The following is a 17162-nucleotide window of genomic DNA, read 5'->3' on the forward strand; positions in this document are numbered from 1 at the left end:
ATATAATCGCGATTGTGCAGCATGCGAATTATTCAACAGCCTATAAATATACTGGTAAACTGTTCTGCAGGCGTCGGGGGTGTGTCACGGCAATGAGTTATAATACTCGACATAACAGTCATTAAGTCGATTTAATTATCTTTTCAGCATGTTTTGCATAACACGAGCACTGCTAACTTTAACACGATTTTTTATTACACAACTAATTCGTTTGGTTCGATAATATTTCCTCTGCCCACGATTAATACTAATAAAACTAAAATTACATTTATCGTACTCATAAAATATGAATACTCGTTGTATATCCACATAAATATATATTTTCATATAAATACTTAACTTCAGGGAAGATCGATGCACAGATTACAAACAAATAAGTCTGAATAAATTTATTAATTTCAAAAATTCATTTACAGTCTAAAACATTGAAATATATACACAAATTTTACGTATCAATGGACTGCAATTTATTAATCAAGAGTCACGCATTCATTGAGATCATCGAAGAGACAATTAATCTCGCGAATAAAGATTCGATCAACTTTCTGTCTCGAGCTTCATTCTCGATTGTTTAGTCTTTTTCTTAACGAGGAGAATTGCATTGCTAAATACCAGGGTCGCCAGATGAGGGGAAGGAGCACGAATCGAGGGGAAAAGTTACCCCTACCCCGCCGGTCACGATGCCGCGGCGGAAGTGTGGAGAATCATGCGGTAGAAGGGGAAATTAGGAGATTCTGCTCCGGACTTTACATTGAAAGAAGCACAAGACCGTCGTGAAGTATACCGAAAGCAATTAATAATACGAAACAAAAGAAAGTACTTTTCCCTGCGCGTATCTCTTCTAATCTATTTGAACGAGTCGGAAAGAAAGAAGTTTCGCTGCGGTAGAGAAATAGATAGTTTACTGCTGTTCAGCAAATAAGATAATGCTTATCAAGGTCAGACAGAGATAATGAATGATATTTGAAAACACGTATTCGTTACATTATCGCTTCACAAGTTCGTCGAATATGCGAAGTTGCTGTGCGACGTGCTGTTCCGGGTTAATTAATCGCCATACGAATTCGTAAAAGTGAAAAGTAATTATACGTTATCGCAAAGTACTACCGTTGATTACCTATATCGTAACTTCAGGTACAAAAGTCGCCAGTTCGTTCCGGTAAAAAAATATATATATATATATTTTCGCTCTTTTCGCATTAGTTACGCGAAAAATCGAATCCCTATCCCCCCATGTATTTGTAGCTCTGCTTTTTAATATACACAATTTATATATACATATAATTTCATATATAAATGCAGTTAAATACACGTGAATATGAAGGAATTCAATCATCAAGTTTTTAGAATTATTCTAAACTATTTTTTTAAAAATTACTATATGTAATCACAATTTCTATATATAATCAATGTGAGATCGTTGAATAGAATAACACATGAAAATGTGCGGTTGGCAGTGTGGCTTTGCCTTAATACATTTTCATTAGTTACCTCTAAATATGCAACTACATTTACATAAATAGGCAGGTATATTTACAGGCGCGATACTAATGTCTTGTATGAACTTGCTCCCTTTCCTATTTCTAAAGCTGCTCATATGTACACTTACGTTTTATATTATACAAAATAAAATCGTTTCCAACTGAATTGCAGGGTACACGAATTAAAATGTGTTCCGCGTAAAATTCTAGAGATATATGGAATGCGTTTCTCGACACGGTATCACAATTACAAAATCGAATGCGCATCGTTCTGTATCACAGCTCGGTGGTGGCTACCCCCCAGTATTGTTGCATCCTCGTAGTGTCCTGTTCGAGGGAGTCCAATCCGTTTCTTTCTTGAATAACGGCGAAATCGTATTCGAGATTGTACGGCATCAGCCTTTGCAGGCTGCCGAAGTAAGCCGCATTTGGTCCCCCGTTCAGTAATCTCCTGCCGCTGCCAAATCGTACGATAGGTGGCCGCGGAAGGGAAGGATTAAAGGATCTAGCGCTACCGAATCTCTTCGATAGAAAAGGCAAATTGCCTCCTAATTGAGGAGTGGATCTCGATTGACCCCGGCGCAATGGGGTTCTCGATAGAGTGTCCAATTCCTTGTCGAATAACAGCTGAGTATTCTGCTCGAGCATGTACTCCCAGCAACGAAACTGCTCCTCGCTTAATGCCCCGGACCTCTCGGAGACGGTGTCCTCTTGCGTCCCCTGGCAAGTCGAAACCTGCACAATTGTCCCCAATTTGTTATACCGTTCCTCCGTCCCCGTAATGTTCATTTTTAAATCTCTGAGTCATTGTCGTTATCCTCGGTATTTCAGCAGATATATCTCCAGCATGCATATTTTTATTTCTTAAAGTGTTAATAGTTAAATATTTTTTAGAGCTACTGTACTTTCGTTTTTGGTTACCTTCCTTCCTCCATTCTCGTGAACGAAGACGGTTTGCCGGGCCTTGTTTGTGGCCCTGGAAGCCGCACTTCCTGGCCAGACTCTACCGGAAGGATGTCTCGATTTAAACGTGCTATCGCTGGCTTGATCGGATTGACCGCTTGGCGAGCTCCTGTCGTCCTTGTACGGTGGACTTTCATTTTCTTGCGCTGGTCGACGGTTTTTGAAGTACCTGCCCGAGCCGTTGTGGGCTTTGTTCGACCTGCATCACAATTGCATCGTGGCTGTTACTACCTGCACCTTGAATCTTAAAAGATCTTTGTAACTGGATGCTCTGCGATCGTGAGACGATTTTTGAGAACTTTTTGAAAGGAAAGGATGAAATAATAATTTTCTAAATCGATTATTAAATCTATTTCTAAATCGATTCGTTAAAAAATAGTATATGTACAAATAAAAATGGCGCAGTCTTGCTCACCTGTTCACTATGCTTTTCAACACGCCGTTCAAGTAATAACCCTCGTTCGCGTGACAGCAACAAGGTCCAGGTGGTTTATGCGCAGCCGGAGGCACGCAACAAGGGCAAGGACAATCCCCATCCGTCCGAGTCCTATTCTTTCCGACCGCGTGCCTCAACTCCCTCATCACCTGATCCAAATCGCCCTGATTGGGTCCGGTTAATCGAACAACCATAATACTTAGATTATCCTCCGCGCCGTAAGCCTGCGCCAGATCTTGCAGCCGCTTAGCAGCCAGAACCGGACTGGCCTCTGCACGGGCTTCTCGAACGGCTTCTTGGATGCTCAATACTTCCCACAGTCTTCGATTCGCGATGATCACGAATTCATCGTCATCCTCCAAGTCGACCACCTCGAACGTCGGGTCGGGAACTACCAGAGGAAACATGGCCGCGTTTCCCAGTTGATTTTTCACGGAGACCTTCTTGGGCGGGGCCAAGTTCAATGGTCCAGCGGCCCTGCAAAGGACGGCTTTCGCGTCCCCGGAAGAAGCCACCTTCAACGAGTACTTTGTGGTCGCTTTCGGGTATCCCTGTTGCGGTTGGACCCTAACAACGTGCACCAAGGTCGCGTCGATGCCGTATTTCTGTCCCTTCTCCTTCAGTTCTCTGTGAGCCGACAGCAGCGTGTACTTCAAGTATTCTTTCGACGTCTCGCGAACGGTCCTTTCCTCCAACAGAAGCCGAGGTATCATTTCTTGAAGAGCGCTAGGCGCTTCTTGGTTCGAGCCACCGTCGAATATGCCGAACAGACCTTCCACGTTGCAGAACGATGGCATCCTCACTTGTGAAACGTATAATCTGCGCACACAGGATTAGTTGTTTATAATCTTTAACGAATTGTTTCTTCTACCGGTAGACTACTACAAACTGATTCGAATCAAAATAATTGAATTCGTTAGATAGGAGATGTCGATCGATAAACCGGTTTTTACCGTTCTCTGGATCCAGCCGTTTCCGAAAATCCCAATCTCCACGGCTGCTCCACGCTCTTCCCCGAGGATACAATCTCCTGCTGATGAGGGTGAGAAGGTAGACTCGGTCTATTCTGTCCCGATACGTCGACTAACGATATCGGTCGCTGGGATCTGTATACTTGGAATTGTCTGGGGTCCACGTGGAGCCTCGAATTGCAGGATATATCGAGGAACTGCAGCTGGGGCGGGACTAAAGTCGCCAGATTTACTCTGTCCAATTGATTATGGGCTAAATCCAATACCTATACCAGGGTTCATTCGTTTAACATCCGTACCTTCCTCTCGTTTGTTCGAGTAAATTAACCCCTTGACGAACGAATTCAATGAAATTAAATAAAATCACCGTTGGACTGCGGATCTCGAAGTCTTCTAGAAATCGAAGATACAGAAGTGTTTATTTCATCTTATCATTTATGTAAGCGTAACAATGAATTCGAGACGATGAATTCGATACAGCTATGTTCCCGGTATGGTAGCAAACATGTTGTTGGTATTATCTGCTGTTGATATTAAACGATGCTCTACGTCAGTCCGTGCAATGGTATTAGTAAACATATGACGTATCCGAGTAGTCTTTGTACATACGTCAAGGGGTTAAATTTATTTGTTAGCTTTTGCGACATTACCTTCAGCGAAGTTGTTTTGTTAAACGTTGGACATGTTAAGAGCCGGTTCGAGTGAACTCGTAACACTCGTAAATGACGTAAATTGCCTACGTTGTCTGGCAGATATTGAAGCCGGTTCCCGGATAGCACCAATTCTTCCAAGTCTTTCCACGAACCTGTGCAGCTGCAAGAAATTATTTAAATATATTTGTTATATTTGCCTTTAAAAATGTTTTGCAATACCTTTCAGGAAGGGTATCCAAAGTGTTATAAGCTATATGAAGAACACGCAGGGACGTTAATTTGGCTAGGGTGTCCAATGCGGTGTCCGTTAAACAATTCGCGGTGAGATACAATTTTTCCAAGCTATGGTTGCTCTGCCGGCTTTTATTTCCATCCCCCATAGAAGGAAGTTCCGACAATCGATTGTTGGAAAGATTTAGAACCTTCATTCTGAAAAAAAGGCCCCATAAGTACGTTATCGTTTGGCCATCATTAAACTGCGATTTGGCGAGATTCGCATACTTTTCTGTGTTGGCGAAAAAACTGGTTGGTAAAACGGTCAACGCGTTATCTTGTAGTGTCAAGTGGACGATGTTTAGGGGTTTCCTAGGTGGTGGTAGGGCTTGTAACCTATTGTGGGGTAGGTGAAGAACCTCCAGTCTGGACGGCTGCGTTAACAGTCTGTCTGGTAAGGCTGTCAATGCGTTGTGAGAAGCGAAAAGAGCTCGCAATACTGGTAAATCCGGTGTCCATTCTGGGAGGGCGTCTAGGTTGTTGCTGAAATCAATTTATGTATATACAACCTTGAAGATACGGGCCGGAAGGAAGAACAGTCACTATAGTCGGGTACCATTTTTACAAAAGAAAGCATGCATAAAAGATTATTCAAAAAATGAAGTGTTGTATTTTTAAAAGTAGAAAATATATTTATCTGCAACTGTATTTACAATGGAATTTCATGATTTTTTATTTGCCTAGAAATTTTTGGCAACAATTTTATATCATGATTCTTTTATATTTACTTACTAGGAAACATCTAGATGCTCGAGGTTCACTGGCATCGGTTCTATGATCAGCTTTTTTAATTCTGGAAAGATAAAGTTGAACTTTATTTAAGTCAGTCAAGAATTTTTCAATTTAAAACGAAGAGAGTGTTTGTTATCTGTGTCTCTCAGGCGGAGCGAGGAAGCAAGTCTTACTGTTATTTCCGGCAATAAGCGAAACAAGATTTCTTCCGCAGACTGTTAGTTCTGTTAAAATATTTCTGGCGCAACGAATGCTTCTCAATTCTTGAAGGGCGCTGATATCCAATTTCTCAATGCTATTTTCACTGACGTCTAGATGCGTTAAATTCTTGATTAAGGAAGAAATAAAGACGATAGCGGTCAATAATTATTGCTTCGAAAGATACGAATATATACACGTTTTAGTTATTCCAATGTTGATTACTTACTCCGTAATTTCCTAAAATAATGTTTCCTTTCAACTGATTATTTCGTAGGTTGACTTTGTACAAGTTATTTTGGCTGGTTCTTTCGTCTTTGTAGACTTTATTGTGATCGGTCTTTGGTAAAACATCCTGCAAATTATACATTTTTAATTATTTATTGAATAAGATTAAACATTAGTAGGAATAAGTAATGAATGCAATAATATAGGATTTTTAATGAATTTTTTCTCATTAGACATTTATGAATTGAATTGTAAAAATTAAATATTTTAATGCAGAGGGTGATTTGCTGCATGTATACGGCCCTGACGGGAGTCTACTTCGTCGGATGGCCGCTAGATGGCTTTGCATTCGAGGAATTTCTCGAAAGTAATATTTATTCGGAGTCCCATATATGTAGGTCCGAACAGTACTTCCGTTACTCTGGTTTCCCTTCAAATCACGTATAAATCTTTCGCCTTTTACTAAAGATTTCCGTGGAGGGGAACAATTGATGAGTCTATGAACTAATTTTTTGCGGACCCGACGAAAGTTGGGTCGTAAGATTTAATGAAAACAAAAATTTTGCAGGTTTTGCAAACTTTAATCTGAATTTTGTTGTAGTAGCAAGTAAATTTTGTTGTTATAATGTTTCCAATATAAATATAATTGGAACTCCTGTGTTTATTATTAAAAGTTTACTTACAATTATATTGTGAGAAGAGGCGAAAATCAATCAATGTAGAAGATGACCCTTAATATATTAATTACTAATTAATTTTAGTAGAGCCCCCCAGTATTTAAAAAAATAAGACGTGTTATTCTTAATTTCAGAAAAGATATTATTATTGAGATCCTAAAGGATTACGGATAATCTTTAAAATTTTCCCGACACGAAGTAAATCAGATGAACTTTTTAAATGGTAGAGTATGTGTTGTTTCGCGTTCTCTCCCTATATTTATTTCTAATAATTGCCCATTCATTAGCCTGTATCTGCATTACTGTAGGGACATATTATATATTACTTATATATTCCGTGACTGTTCATTGTAAAACTGAACCTGCAGCGCTTGTAATGCAATTTGAAATTACACAACAAAGTAGTTTAATAAATTTCATAAAATGCATCGAAACCGTACCGTTAGCGTGAGGGCTCGCATGTTGAAAAACGATGGCAGACTGCTGAGGCAATTTCCAGCTAAGGAAATATTTCTCAAGTTTTTCAGCTCACCGAGTTCGTGTGGCAGGTATTTGATCCCATTACGATCTAAGATCAACTCTTTCAGGCTGCAAAAAAGAAAGAAAAGTATGGTTACAAACGATTCTTCGACCAATCGTAGCATTAAAAATATTTGGAATCCTTGTGTCCTATCTGCGATGGCGAATTATCTTTTGATACAAAGGCAATAAGAATTTTACGTCGTAAAGTAAAAATAAATCAGTCCAGACATTTCTATTGCTACTTCAATTTTATTTTTCTTAAGTAATAAACTTCTGAATTGCTGTCGATTTAAACAGTTATTCTCTGATGATAAAAATGACCCTGCAAAACTTTTCCGTTCAGCCATTCATCATAAATTGAGCGGCGCTTCCGGCTCTCGGCCCAATCAAATAAATCGTGTTGAATTAGCATTACAGTTATGGCGCAATGTGGTTTAACGTGAATGCACGTTGCACCCTCGCTGCACGGACAAACGAATCGGTGAACCTAAACGGACGAGCCGCCCACAGGATGTGCACTTGAGTAGAAAGTTTCAAATTATGGTGAAAACCTTCCTCTGGTCGTAAGCATCTGTGTCATCGGACGAACTTTCAGTTTTTAAAGTAAAATCGAAAATGCTTGCGCGGCAAGGTAAATGGATTGAACGTAAAACTATACCGGCATGTATGTGAACACACTCTGGTTTTCACCTCGTTAATTTATGGCTGACTGTAATAGCCTTTTGTAATCCGTAATATAATACACGAATTGATCTAATCGTGGAATTCATTTTATCTAAATATAGTCTCACCATATTTTAAATTAAACCTTTGCGGTACGTAATCCTTTGTCACATAAAACTCTTTATATTAAAAGTTAGATATTAACACCACATTGTTCATGAGATTATACATTTTATGTAACTATATTATTATACTATGTAACTGCTGTATTATTTATTATATTCTTTATAGTTGTTTCGTTAATTAAAAACACTACCAGGTTCCTTGTTTTATGCATTACACAAATGAAATTGGGTCACTGTGACTTTTAACAACATTTATATGCAGTGTTGTTACATTTGGTAAAATCTTGAGGTAATGAAATTCAATGATTAATAATTCTACTGTAATAAACAATTAAAAAAGTAAAAGCATTAGGTCGAAGATATTCCATTGTACTGTACACTGCACCCTTCATAATTACCAATGAAATGAAAATAAAATTTTAAATTGAGTGTAGGGATCCTGTCTAAGTAGTCGCGTAAATATTCATGACCTGAATAATGCAAGGTAGCACCCGAGAGAAATTATAATGATGGCGATCATGCTGGAGTAAATAAAACTGTTATGCAAAAACCGTTCTGTTACGTTATACTACATTTCAAGTCATAATTAATAATGCAGAATTAATTAAGTACACGTTTATTTATGAAAGTGGTCCAGAATCTTCAATAAACTTTGTATATAGCAATTGTTGGTTGGGCAGTGTAAATCTTTAAAAGTATAGGTCTATTTAAACATTTCGATAATACTTATTAATACTTTCACGGTACTTTACAATTAATAATTACATACAAAATATAGATTGTACTACTCTTTGTTCTCCAAAAATCCTCGATTCAGCCTGTCCTCTTTTGTTTGCCACTTCATAACCTTGCTACCAGCGATGTACAGGTAGATTTCTCAAACACGCACTTGTTTCTACAACACGCAGCTTCTTCTCACCTTCCACACTCTTCTCTGTCCTTCAGCCGCTGGTGTATAAAAAAGGAAGGACGTCTCTATAGATCTGAAGCATCCACTCGAGCGATTCGAGATGCTTTTTATTCGAGACACTGCATCCTCAAGGAAAATTCCTTCGCATTTTCCAGTCGTCCATAATGCATTAAAATATTCACCGATTCTAGTGGATACCTCCTTGCCCGGTCGAAGTGTGCACCTTGCCGAAGGATTTCGTCACTGTTCTTAGTGGGCAATCAAAGAGCACCAAAAGTGCCCAACTTCTCACAGATCGTAGTGTCCAGATATTAATTAGTTATGTCTAAACGTTTCCTCAACGAGTACCGTAAGTTGTTTTCCTCGATTCTTCAAGTTCCAAGTTCGCCTAGGGTCCCAAGCACCTCGATCGCAAGTTCCAAGTTTACTGGGATCTTAAACACCTAGACTCTTCAAGCTCCAAGTTTTCTAGGGTCCTCAGCACCTGGACTCTTCATGTTCCAAGTCTGTTAGGGTCCTAAGCACCTAGACTCTTCAAGTTCCAAGATTCCTAGGATTCTAAGCACCTAGTCTGTTCAAGTTCCAAGATTCGTAGGGTTCTAAGCAGTACTAAGCACTTAGACTCTTCAAGTTCCAAGATTCCTAGGGTCTTAAGCACCTAGACTCTTCAAGTTCCAAGTTTCGTAGGGTCCTAAGGTTCCCTAGGGTGTCAAGAACTTCGGTGAAACTGTTTCGGACGAAACTGCAAAATGGCCTGGGGACTGTTTCGCAGACATGTCGAAGCGCAGCGGCGTAAAAGTATGTTTAACTGCTTCGAGGAGCAGGCTTGTAACGCGCTGGTGCACGCCCGTGCAAGTTCTTCGGAGGACTAAGAAGTCCGACGGCGGGGCGAAGCATGTTCGAGCTCTACTCCTTGATCCAAGGAAGAAAGAGGGAGGACTAAGGATGGCTGACCAGCCTCTGACGTAACAGAACAGACGGATTAGTTTCTGTTTCTGGTTGTAGCGTACGAACACCGGGACTATGCTAATTCTTCGTCTAGCGGCCTGGTTGTGTACCGGCCGGCTGGCAATTGGTTAGCGCTTCGTTGTTCTCGGATACGACGGTCTAGTTATGCCACGGAACCCTGGATATATGTATTCTTCGGCAGGCTCTACGGCGCCAGAGAATCAGATGCGAAGATTCATCGGGGAATGACCAACGTCAGGAATACCTCCTTTGTTATGAAGACAATCATGAATGAATTGCGGCGCAACGTGTTTGCCTTTTTAGGTCGAGCCACTCGAAGCGCAAAATGTTGTCACCCCTTTCAAGGAAGTACATTTTTCAGACAGCCTGTATAAAAAGTGGAGTGCAAATACATTTTCGACACTGCAATAATTTGATTACTGTGCGCGGTCTTTTCGATCAGACTCGGCGAGATCGGAAAGCGATTGCACGGTTTCGCTGGTCGGTAACTCGCATTGTTCCACGGATGTGGAGCAGGTGGCTTATTTATAGGAGAAATTCAATAATAATGAGCTTTTTTAAATAACGCTGCCAACGGAAAGGTTTTTGTTCTGGGGTCGGGAAACTCGAGACTGTTATACGCTCCTTTAAAATTCTCTTATATCCGCAACATCCAGCGCTACACCGGTGAATATTTCAAATGGTTCTTCTGCCCCTTTGGGGAGCCAAAGACCGGGTCCGTTCGGACAATTTTTCTTTTTGCAGTTATGATACACCTCGTATCGTCGAATCGTCGCGAAAGATTGTTAACATTAATTGGCTATAGAGACAAGGATCGTTCTTCCTCTTCGCGGATAATGGAGTCGCTAATGAATAGGAGTCTTTTTATTTTTTTTTTTTAAAGATCCGCTTCTACAGGCAGCTCACCAGAGACCCCCATTAATGTTTTAAGCTATTCTTTTGTCTCGTTAGAGGAGCAGGAGACCAACGGTATGGAAGTAGCTGATCCTTTGCGAGCCTTTACTTTGAATTTTCTTTGTGTAATGAAACATTCGTGCCTTTGTGTACGCATCGACATCCAGCTTTTAAATCGCACCGAAAGCCGACATTCTTAATTATTTCAACAAAGCACGCGCACTCTGCTGCACGCATGGAAATCCATGCGTTGTTTAGTTCTTACGCAGCAGAAAGCAGAAACATTGTTAAAAAGCTTTCTTCAGTTCATGCTATTCATCTGCTGCATTATATTGTCCTGAAAACCATATTAATGTATTGGAATTAATTATTCAAGTGCGGATTTTAGTCATTTGTGACGAAAATGCAGATTGCGTTGTACGTTATACCGAAAACTCTTCAAATTGCACTTATAATATTCCTCCATTCTCTTATAAATAATGGAAGACTATATACATGGTAAAAAGAAAGCATTCGTTTAACAAATAACATCCTTCCACACTTCCGGTAGAGATAGCATTCTGCATATTTTCAGAGGATTAGGTGAATGTAATGTGAACGATTTTCATCGATCTTCCGCACTTTTCAAGTGGAAGAAAGTTGGTTATTCAATTACGTTCTGGCGGTAATTAAAAATACTACTTATTAGGCTAACTAGCATTTTAACACTATTCAGACTTTTACGATTTAAGAATGAGAATTCCTTAGGCTTTTAGTTCTTAGAAAATTGATAGAAAGAAAATAAGGAAAACTTGAACGCTAGTATTAAATCCGTGAAGTGGTACGTTTAAATCTGCAACAAGAAAGTAGCATAAATGCAGGGTCAGATAAGGGAACTGGTACTTTCACCATTAATTAATAGCATATGCACGAAGGTAGAACGCACGCCCTGCAACGCACAGTTTTCACAACGCGTTCCCCGAACAGCGTAATCGTGTTAAACAGCATCGCCGTTTATTTTTCAATCTATTGTGCACGTCCTCCGTCCCATCTTCATTCGCCAATTCAATTGAACATACTTCTGCGGCCTGGATTTAACTTACAAACAAATTTAATTTTCTCCGGAAAGCATTGTTTCCTCCGGCTCTGGAATTGAATTACTACAATGTTCCTGCGCCGGTATGCTACACATTCGGGGGAACTCTTTTATGAAATTATTATTATGGCAAAGCCACCAGCGCCAGCTGGGTTGGCACGTGTAATTTTTTTCTTTGAAAATAGTACTTATTGCTGCGCCACTGTTCCTGCTTGATTTACAAGCGAAGATTTCCTACCTGGAAATTCAGAAAATTATGAAACTCTCCGGTTACGGTAGTCTCCGACAGTTTGGACGTTATGAAATAAAATGGAAAAATAGCAGAATTTTCAAAGGTTTATTTCGATGATCGTGGAGATTTCGAAAGACTATTTTTGTACGTGCCAATTGACCCAGGTTTATTAATCTCAGTTTGAGAAACAGTACGTCCATGTAATAAACCCACCGAAAAGTATCTGCAATCTCTATCACGATCGTTTACTATATTTCTTCATATTCAATTTTGTAAGACTGCCAACTCATATCCTAATGGAAGCACCGCTGTTTCCTGCGGTTTCTTTTTTGAATCCAAGGTCTAGTTCTATCGGTATGTTTCTAATCATGCGAAATGCGAAGGAAACGCCTAAAAGTCGAAATTCGAATGAGACATTTAATTTCTTTCGGCTCGTGTCATAGATTCGTAATAATTGAAATGCTATTTCGTTTTTTGGGGGTCGAGGGGTGGGGGTGAGGGGAAGCGGCCCGATTCCGGCGGAGCGAAACTGAAATCCGAACAAGAGGGAACGCGCGATTATTGGAAAGTTCCAGATTAATTCGCGGTTAGGCTCCTCTTCCTCCGTTGTTTCTGCACGAGTGCGGACCGATGCATGACTTCTGCCGGGCGTGTTGCCCAACTCCATTCTACCGGTAAGTAAGCGGAGAGTTCGCTTAGCTTTTGCAGTCGCAGGTGTACACCGTCTACGTCTACGAACCGTGTTTTCTTTTTCCGCGGAGGCTACCGGTTCGTGGTACGCGCCTGTGTGTTCCACGTGTAACCACCGTCCGTGTATATCGGCGCGGCGGGCCCGTGCTCATACCCGTAGTTCCTTCTTCTCCGGCATCCTCATTTCCGCTCGGTGGAAAGCAGTTTTCGAGAAACTTTACGTAATTTCCGCTTAATTAGACGGCACACTCCCACCGCGATCATCGGCTCAGATGAACCGACTTGCGTGTTCCATTGACACGTCCCGTAACGTAAATCCCCCATGCGGAAAGATCGTCCGTTCGCCGTTCGTAACACGTCCGAAACTAATGCTCTCGATTTCGTTTGCAGGGTCGTCGAGGTGAATCCGGAAAACTCGTATAAAAACTGTTCTAATTCCAGGAAAATGTGAATCAACGTTACAACGAGTTACTCGACACCTACCAGCCCTACTCCTACTCTTCCTAATTTTCCACTACTTTGAACACTTTCCAAAGCACACGCATCAACCAATCACAGACAACTTCCTAAGACCACACCGAATCCTTTAAAAAATGAAACATTCTTTCGCCTTTCTATTGGCAACATTCGCGAAACGTTACAAGGAACGCAATTTGATAAAATCGACTTTACATACTTGATAAGCTGGCTTACGTCAGCCGAAAGCTTCTCGATTTTGTTGTCGGAGACATTGAGATAAGTCAGCCCCCTGAGCTCCAGTAATTCCCGCGGAATTTTCTTCAATTCGTTGCTCTCCAGATGAAGAACGTGAAGTTTGGGAAATCTGTTAACAAAAAATTACAATGAAATTCTTTTCGTGGACTTTGGATATCCGCAAATTACAATAACGCTAATAAATCATCCCTTTTGACCAGAGATCGAGACAAACACTTATCTTTCGTTTACTAAACAATCTTTTAAAAATGTACTCTCATGGAACAGTCACTTCAGAATCTGCATAATAAAATTTCGGCCTAAACAAGTTATTCTAGAACGTCTATTAAAAATGCTTCCACGAGAGAAACACGAACAAACTTTGAGCTATGAATCAACTACGTAAATATTGCAAATAAATAACAGTAATAGAGATTTATTATTCATTGAGTAGTATTTAGTATTTGTGACAACGGTTGAGAACCTTGTTAACGGTAATAATTGAATTAAAGTGTACAAGGAAGATGGATGAATATTAACTGAGAATTTTTTATGCAACTATTTTTGAGAAGCTTTCGAAGGTTTTTATTTCAAACAATTTAAGTACCTGTGTAAAAGTTCCAAATTGTTGTTGGCATTTGTAAGCTGATTTTGGCTTAATACCAGCTCCTCTATAGCGGGGAATGCTATAGCGCTTTCGGGAATTCTTGAGAGACCCCCATTACTAAGATCTAGCTTCTTCGGGTACGCCGACAATTGTATAGCCTGCAATAACGCGAAGAGGATTCATCAAAGTATGTAAAAACTGAGCTAATGGACTTTTTGAAAGAGTAGTTTGGTTAAAATTTCATATTATTTTTGATAAATAATACAGTTCCATTTAATTTTGTTTCCAGGCTCGGAGCTTAATTACCTCGAACTCCAGGGAGTCCGTATCGATGGTGTCTCTATCAAAGTCACGTTCCTCCATAATGGCAAGCAAATCCCCAAAGTATACCATTTTTCACGCACACTTATAGCGCGCTCGTGACCGTGATATCGTAGATGATTGCGTAACCACAAATTATTTTGCAGCGACGCTTTTCTCTGTCATTTTTTGGTTACTCTGTACACTGTAGCACCGCACTGAATCAGTCGACTGAGTTTTACGAAACTCGTGCACATTTTTTTTATCGAGGAGAACATTCCTCTCTGCGATGAACAGTCTATTTCAATCGTAAACTATAACTTGTAATTCGAATATTCGTCAACACAAAATCTAGGTAAAAATAATTTTAAAACGACGCTCGTTCAACCTTTGTTACGTAATGTTTATATCACTTCCAAGATTTACAAAATTTCTGATTGAAGCAGGAGTTGTAAGAGCAAATTAAAATTTGTTATAATTATGAGAACGGTAAGATAATAATACTTTAGAAAGTTCCACGTAGCGGGTAACTGCGACCATAAGTTTGCCAGTTTCATCGGCGATGTCGATACTCTTGAAAAGTTTAGTGAAATTGCAGAATAGCAGTTTGTAACTATGAATTACAGACAACCAATGATAAATGTAGTTCTCGCAGTTTGCTATGTACATTCCCTTGAAAATGAAGTTTTAGTCGAACAAGTATACCAAAGTTCCCGAGTCTTGTTTCGCTTAATATCGTCTGGTTAAATAAACTTCTGTCCATTCATCCACTCCTGCCCCTTCATTCAGTTTATACTAAATACTTGTATATCATTTGATAAGACAAATTTTTTCTATAATGTCTGGATAGAATTTTAGATTAAGTCTTTTAGATTAAGTTAAACTAGTCAATATTATTATTCTTCATGGCAGATTTTTTGTGAATTTAATCGGTTTTAGGTCTAAACGGATTAATATTGTACGAAGCCCTTATCCCGATACATTTCGGTGTGTCTTGTAATTCTGTTTGACCAGCGTACAACCGACAAAGGGGTCGGGGCTTTTCATTTAGTAATCGCGGATTTTTGAGAAGGCAGAGGGCAAATGTTCGCGTGTAACATGAATATTTCGGCAAACCGACATTTTACATCAGAGGGGACAACTGCACTATTGGCGGAACGTTCAGCATTTCTCGTGCGAACGACTCTCCGTAATCATTCCCAGCTCGGTCGTCAGTTGTCACACCGTTTTCTGGCCGAGGACACGCAAGTCTGCGAATTCCCGGCGGAGGTAGTCGCGCGAAAAAGCAACATGAGAAATGGCACACGTATCGGCTCGTTGACACGCGTCTGCCGCGCCGTGAAAACGAGACGAGACGAGACGAGAACGAGACAAAAGGACGTTCCCTGGTTAACAGGCGCGAAGACGAAGTCACACGGTTGCTATTTTCTTGGACATCAGTGAAAATTTTCAATATTGAAATTCTTGAAATCTTATCTTTCCTTAAAATAATTTCTTTTACTAACAGTACACGGTTCGGTCAATCGTTTTCGCGTGGAACAATTAAGCGGGCCAGAGGTTAATACACCGAACAGTATGAATAGTCCATTCAGCATCTTGATCCGATCGTTGGACCGTTTCGCATTCGACGAGCAAACTGCGGGTACGTTCGCCTATGTAAATAATAGCGTCGGATAACAATCTTTCGAACGAGCTGTCTGCGAAATTAGAGAGCTCCGAGGTCGGCGCAAGAAAGTGATTAAGGGAAACAACCCCTCGGCGCGCGCGCGCGCGCTATCCGCTGTAATTACAGTTATCTCCCTTCAGCTACGTATTACGGTTATTGTTGCCATTACTAATCAAATTAATGTAGCCCGTGCGCGTTCTTTGGGCCAAGCCGCGCCGTTTCGCGAATATTATGCAACGATAAAGTGCATTCGACCGGGGATTTTCGTTAAAGGAACCAGTCAGAAGTAACGGGAAGCCTCGACGTCTCTTCCTCTCTCTCCCTGGGCTCATAACCCGTTGCTTCTGACGTAACATTATCCGCAAGTATAAATAGATCGCTGCATGCATGCCGGCCAGGTAATTAGCGAACGCTAATTAAGGATACTTTAACGCGTCTGCGGAGATTCTCGTTTCGTGTATTCGAGTGGTTCGCATCGTTAGAAAAGATACCGCTTGCCGGCGGCGCGGCATGCGGCAGTTCAAACGACCCGCGCTTTTTACTCGAACTTCCCGTTTTACACAGACACCATCGCCCTAATTAATTTTTTAATTTCCCCCTTTGACCGTATTAATTCTCATAATTGGCAAATATTGAGTGTGCTTCAGAGAATTGTCCGGCAGACTCCTTTCATTATTTTCGTCTTTCAAGGAAATCTACGGGGCATTTCACAAATATCGATCGCCACGAATGTACGTAGCAAATTTCAATTTATCAGAATAGTTTTGAGTATTTATTGAAATACATAGGAGTTAAATTAAAATTGAATCCTTCCATTAATAATTTTAATGTAGCTACTAATTTTTATTATTTAACAAATAGAATTACAGCGATATCAAATGATTATACTGGTTAAATTTTGATCATTATTTTGAATATGTTATTTATTCATAACATGTACAAAGATATTGAGTTTCAAGATGAGTATCTTACTTTGAAGCACGTCATAAACCATATTGCGTGACAGGATATTTCGTCCTCTGATGAGAAAGGGTTAAATAACATGATAATAAGTAGATGCATATTCATATTTTTCATCAGAAAAATATGCACACTATATTATGATATTCTATTATATTATAGAAGTTCGTATTAAGAAAGAAATTAAATTTCTATTTCACTCCAATTTGTTGCAGTTCGGGGAGAAAGTTTTCATATTGAAAAA

General features: G+C 40.0%; 1 protein-coding gene and 1 non-coding gene across 3 annotated transcripts; one reads left to right on the plus strand and one right to left on the minus strand.

Moving 5' to 3' along the window:
- Nucleotides 1–803: 803 nt before the first annotated feature.
- Nucleotides 804–15097, minus strand: Phlpp (PH domain leucine-rich repeat protein phosphatase). Of its 2 annotated transcripts, XM_076797577.1 has the most exons (14): nt 14299–15097; nt 13993–14150; nt 13369–13515; nt 7053–7200; nt 5937–6062; nt 5683–5836; nt 5510–5570; nt 5006–5260; nt 4724–4933; nt 4502–4664; nt 3834–4117; nt 2860–3699; nt 2403–2643; nt 804–2216 (listed from the first exon to the last, which is right to left on the minus strand). In XM_076797577.1, exons 1-14 carry the CDS (start codon nt 14383–14385, stop codon nt 1758–1760), a joined length of 3333 nt encoding a protein of 1110 aa, XP_076653692.1. In that variant the 5' UTR covers nt 14386–15097; the 3' UTR covers nt 804–1757. The 2 variants fall into 2 exon arrangements, with proteins under 2 accessions (XP_076653692.1, XP_076653693.1); XM_076797578.1 differs by lacking the exons at nt 13369–13515; nt 13993–14150; nt 14299–15097 and adding an exon at nt 8842–9027.
- On the plus strand, nt 6352–6473 carry LOC143360105 (U5 spliceosomal RNA). Its single transcript, XR_013083211.1, has one exon. It is a non-coding gene; the product is annotated as a U5 spliceosomal RNA (small nuclear RNA).
- Nucleotides 15098–17162: the final 2065 nt, after the last annotated feature.

The sequence above is a fragment of the Halictus rubicundus genome, chromosome 12 (genome assembly GCF_050948215.1).
Source record: "Halictus rubicundus isolate RS-2024b chromosome 12, iyHalRubi1_principal, whole genome shotgun sequence".
Lineage (NCBI taxonomy): Eukaryota > Metazoa > Arthropoda > Insecta > Hymenoptera > Halictidae > Halictus > Halictus rubicundus.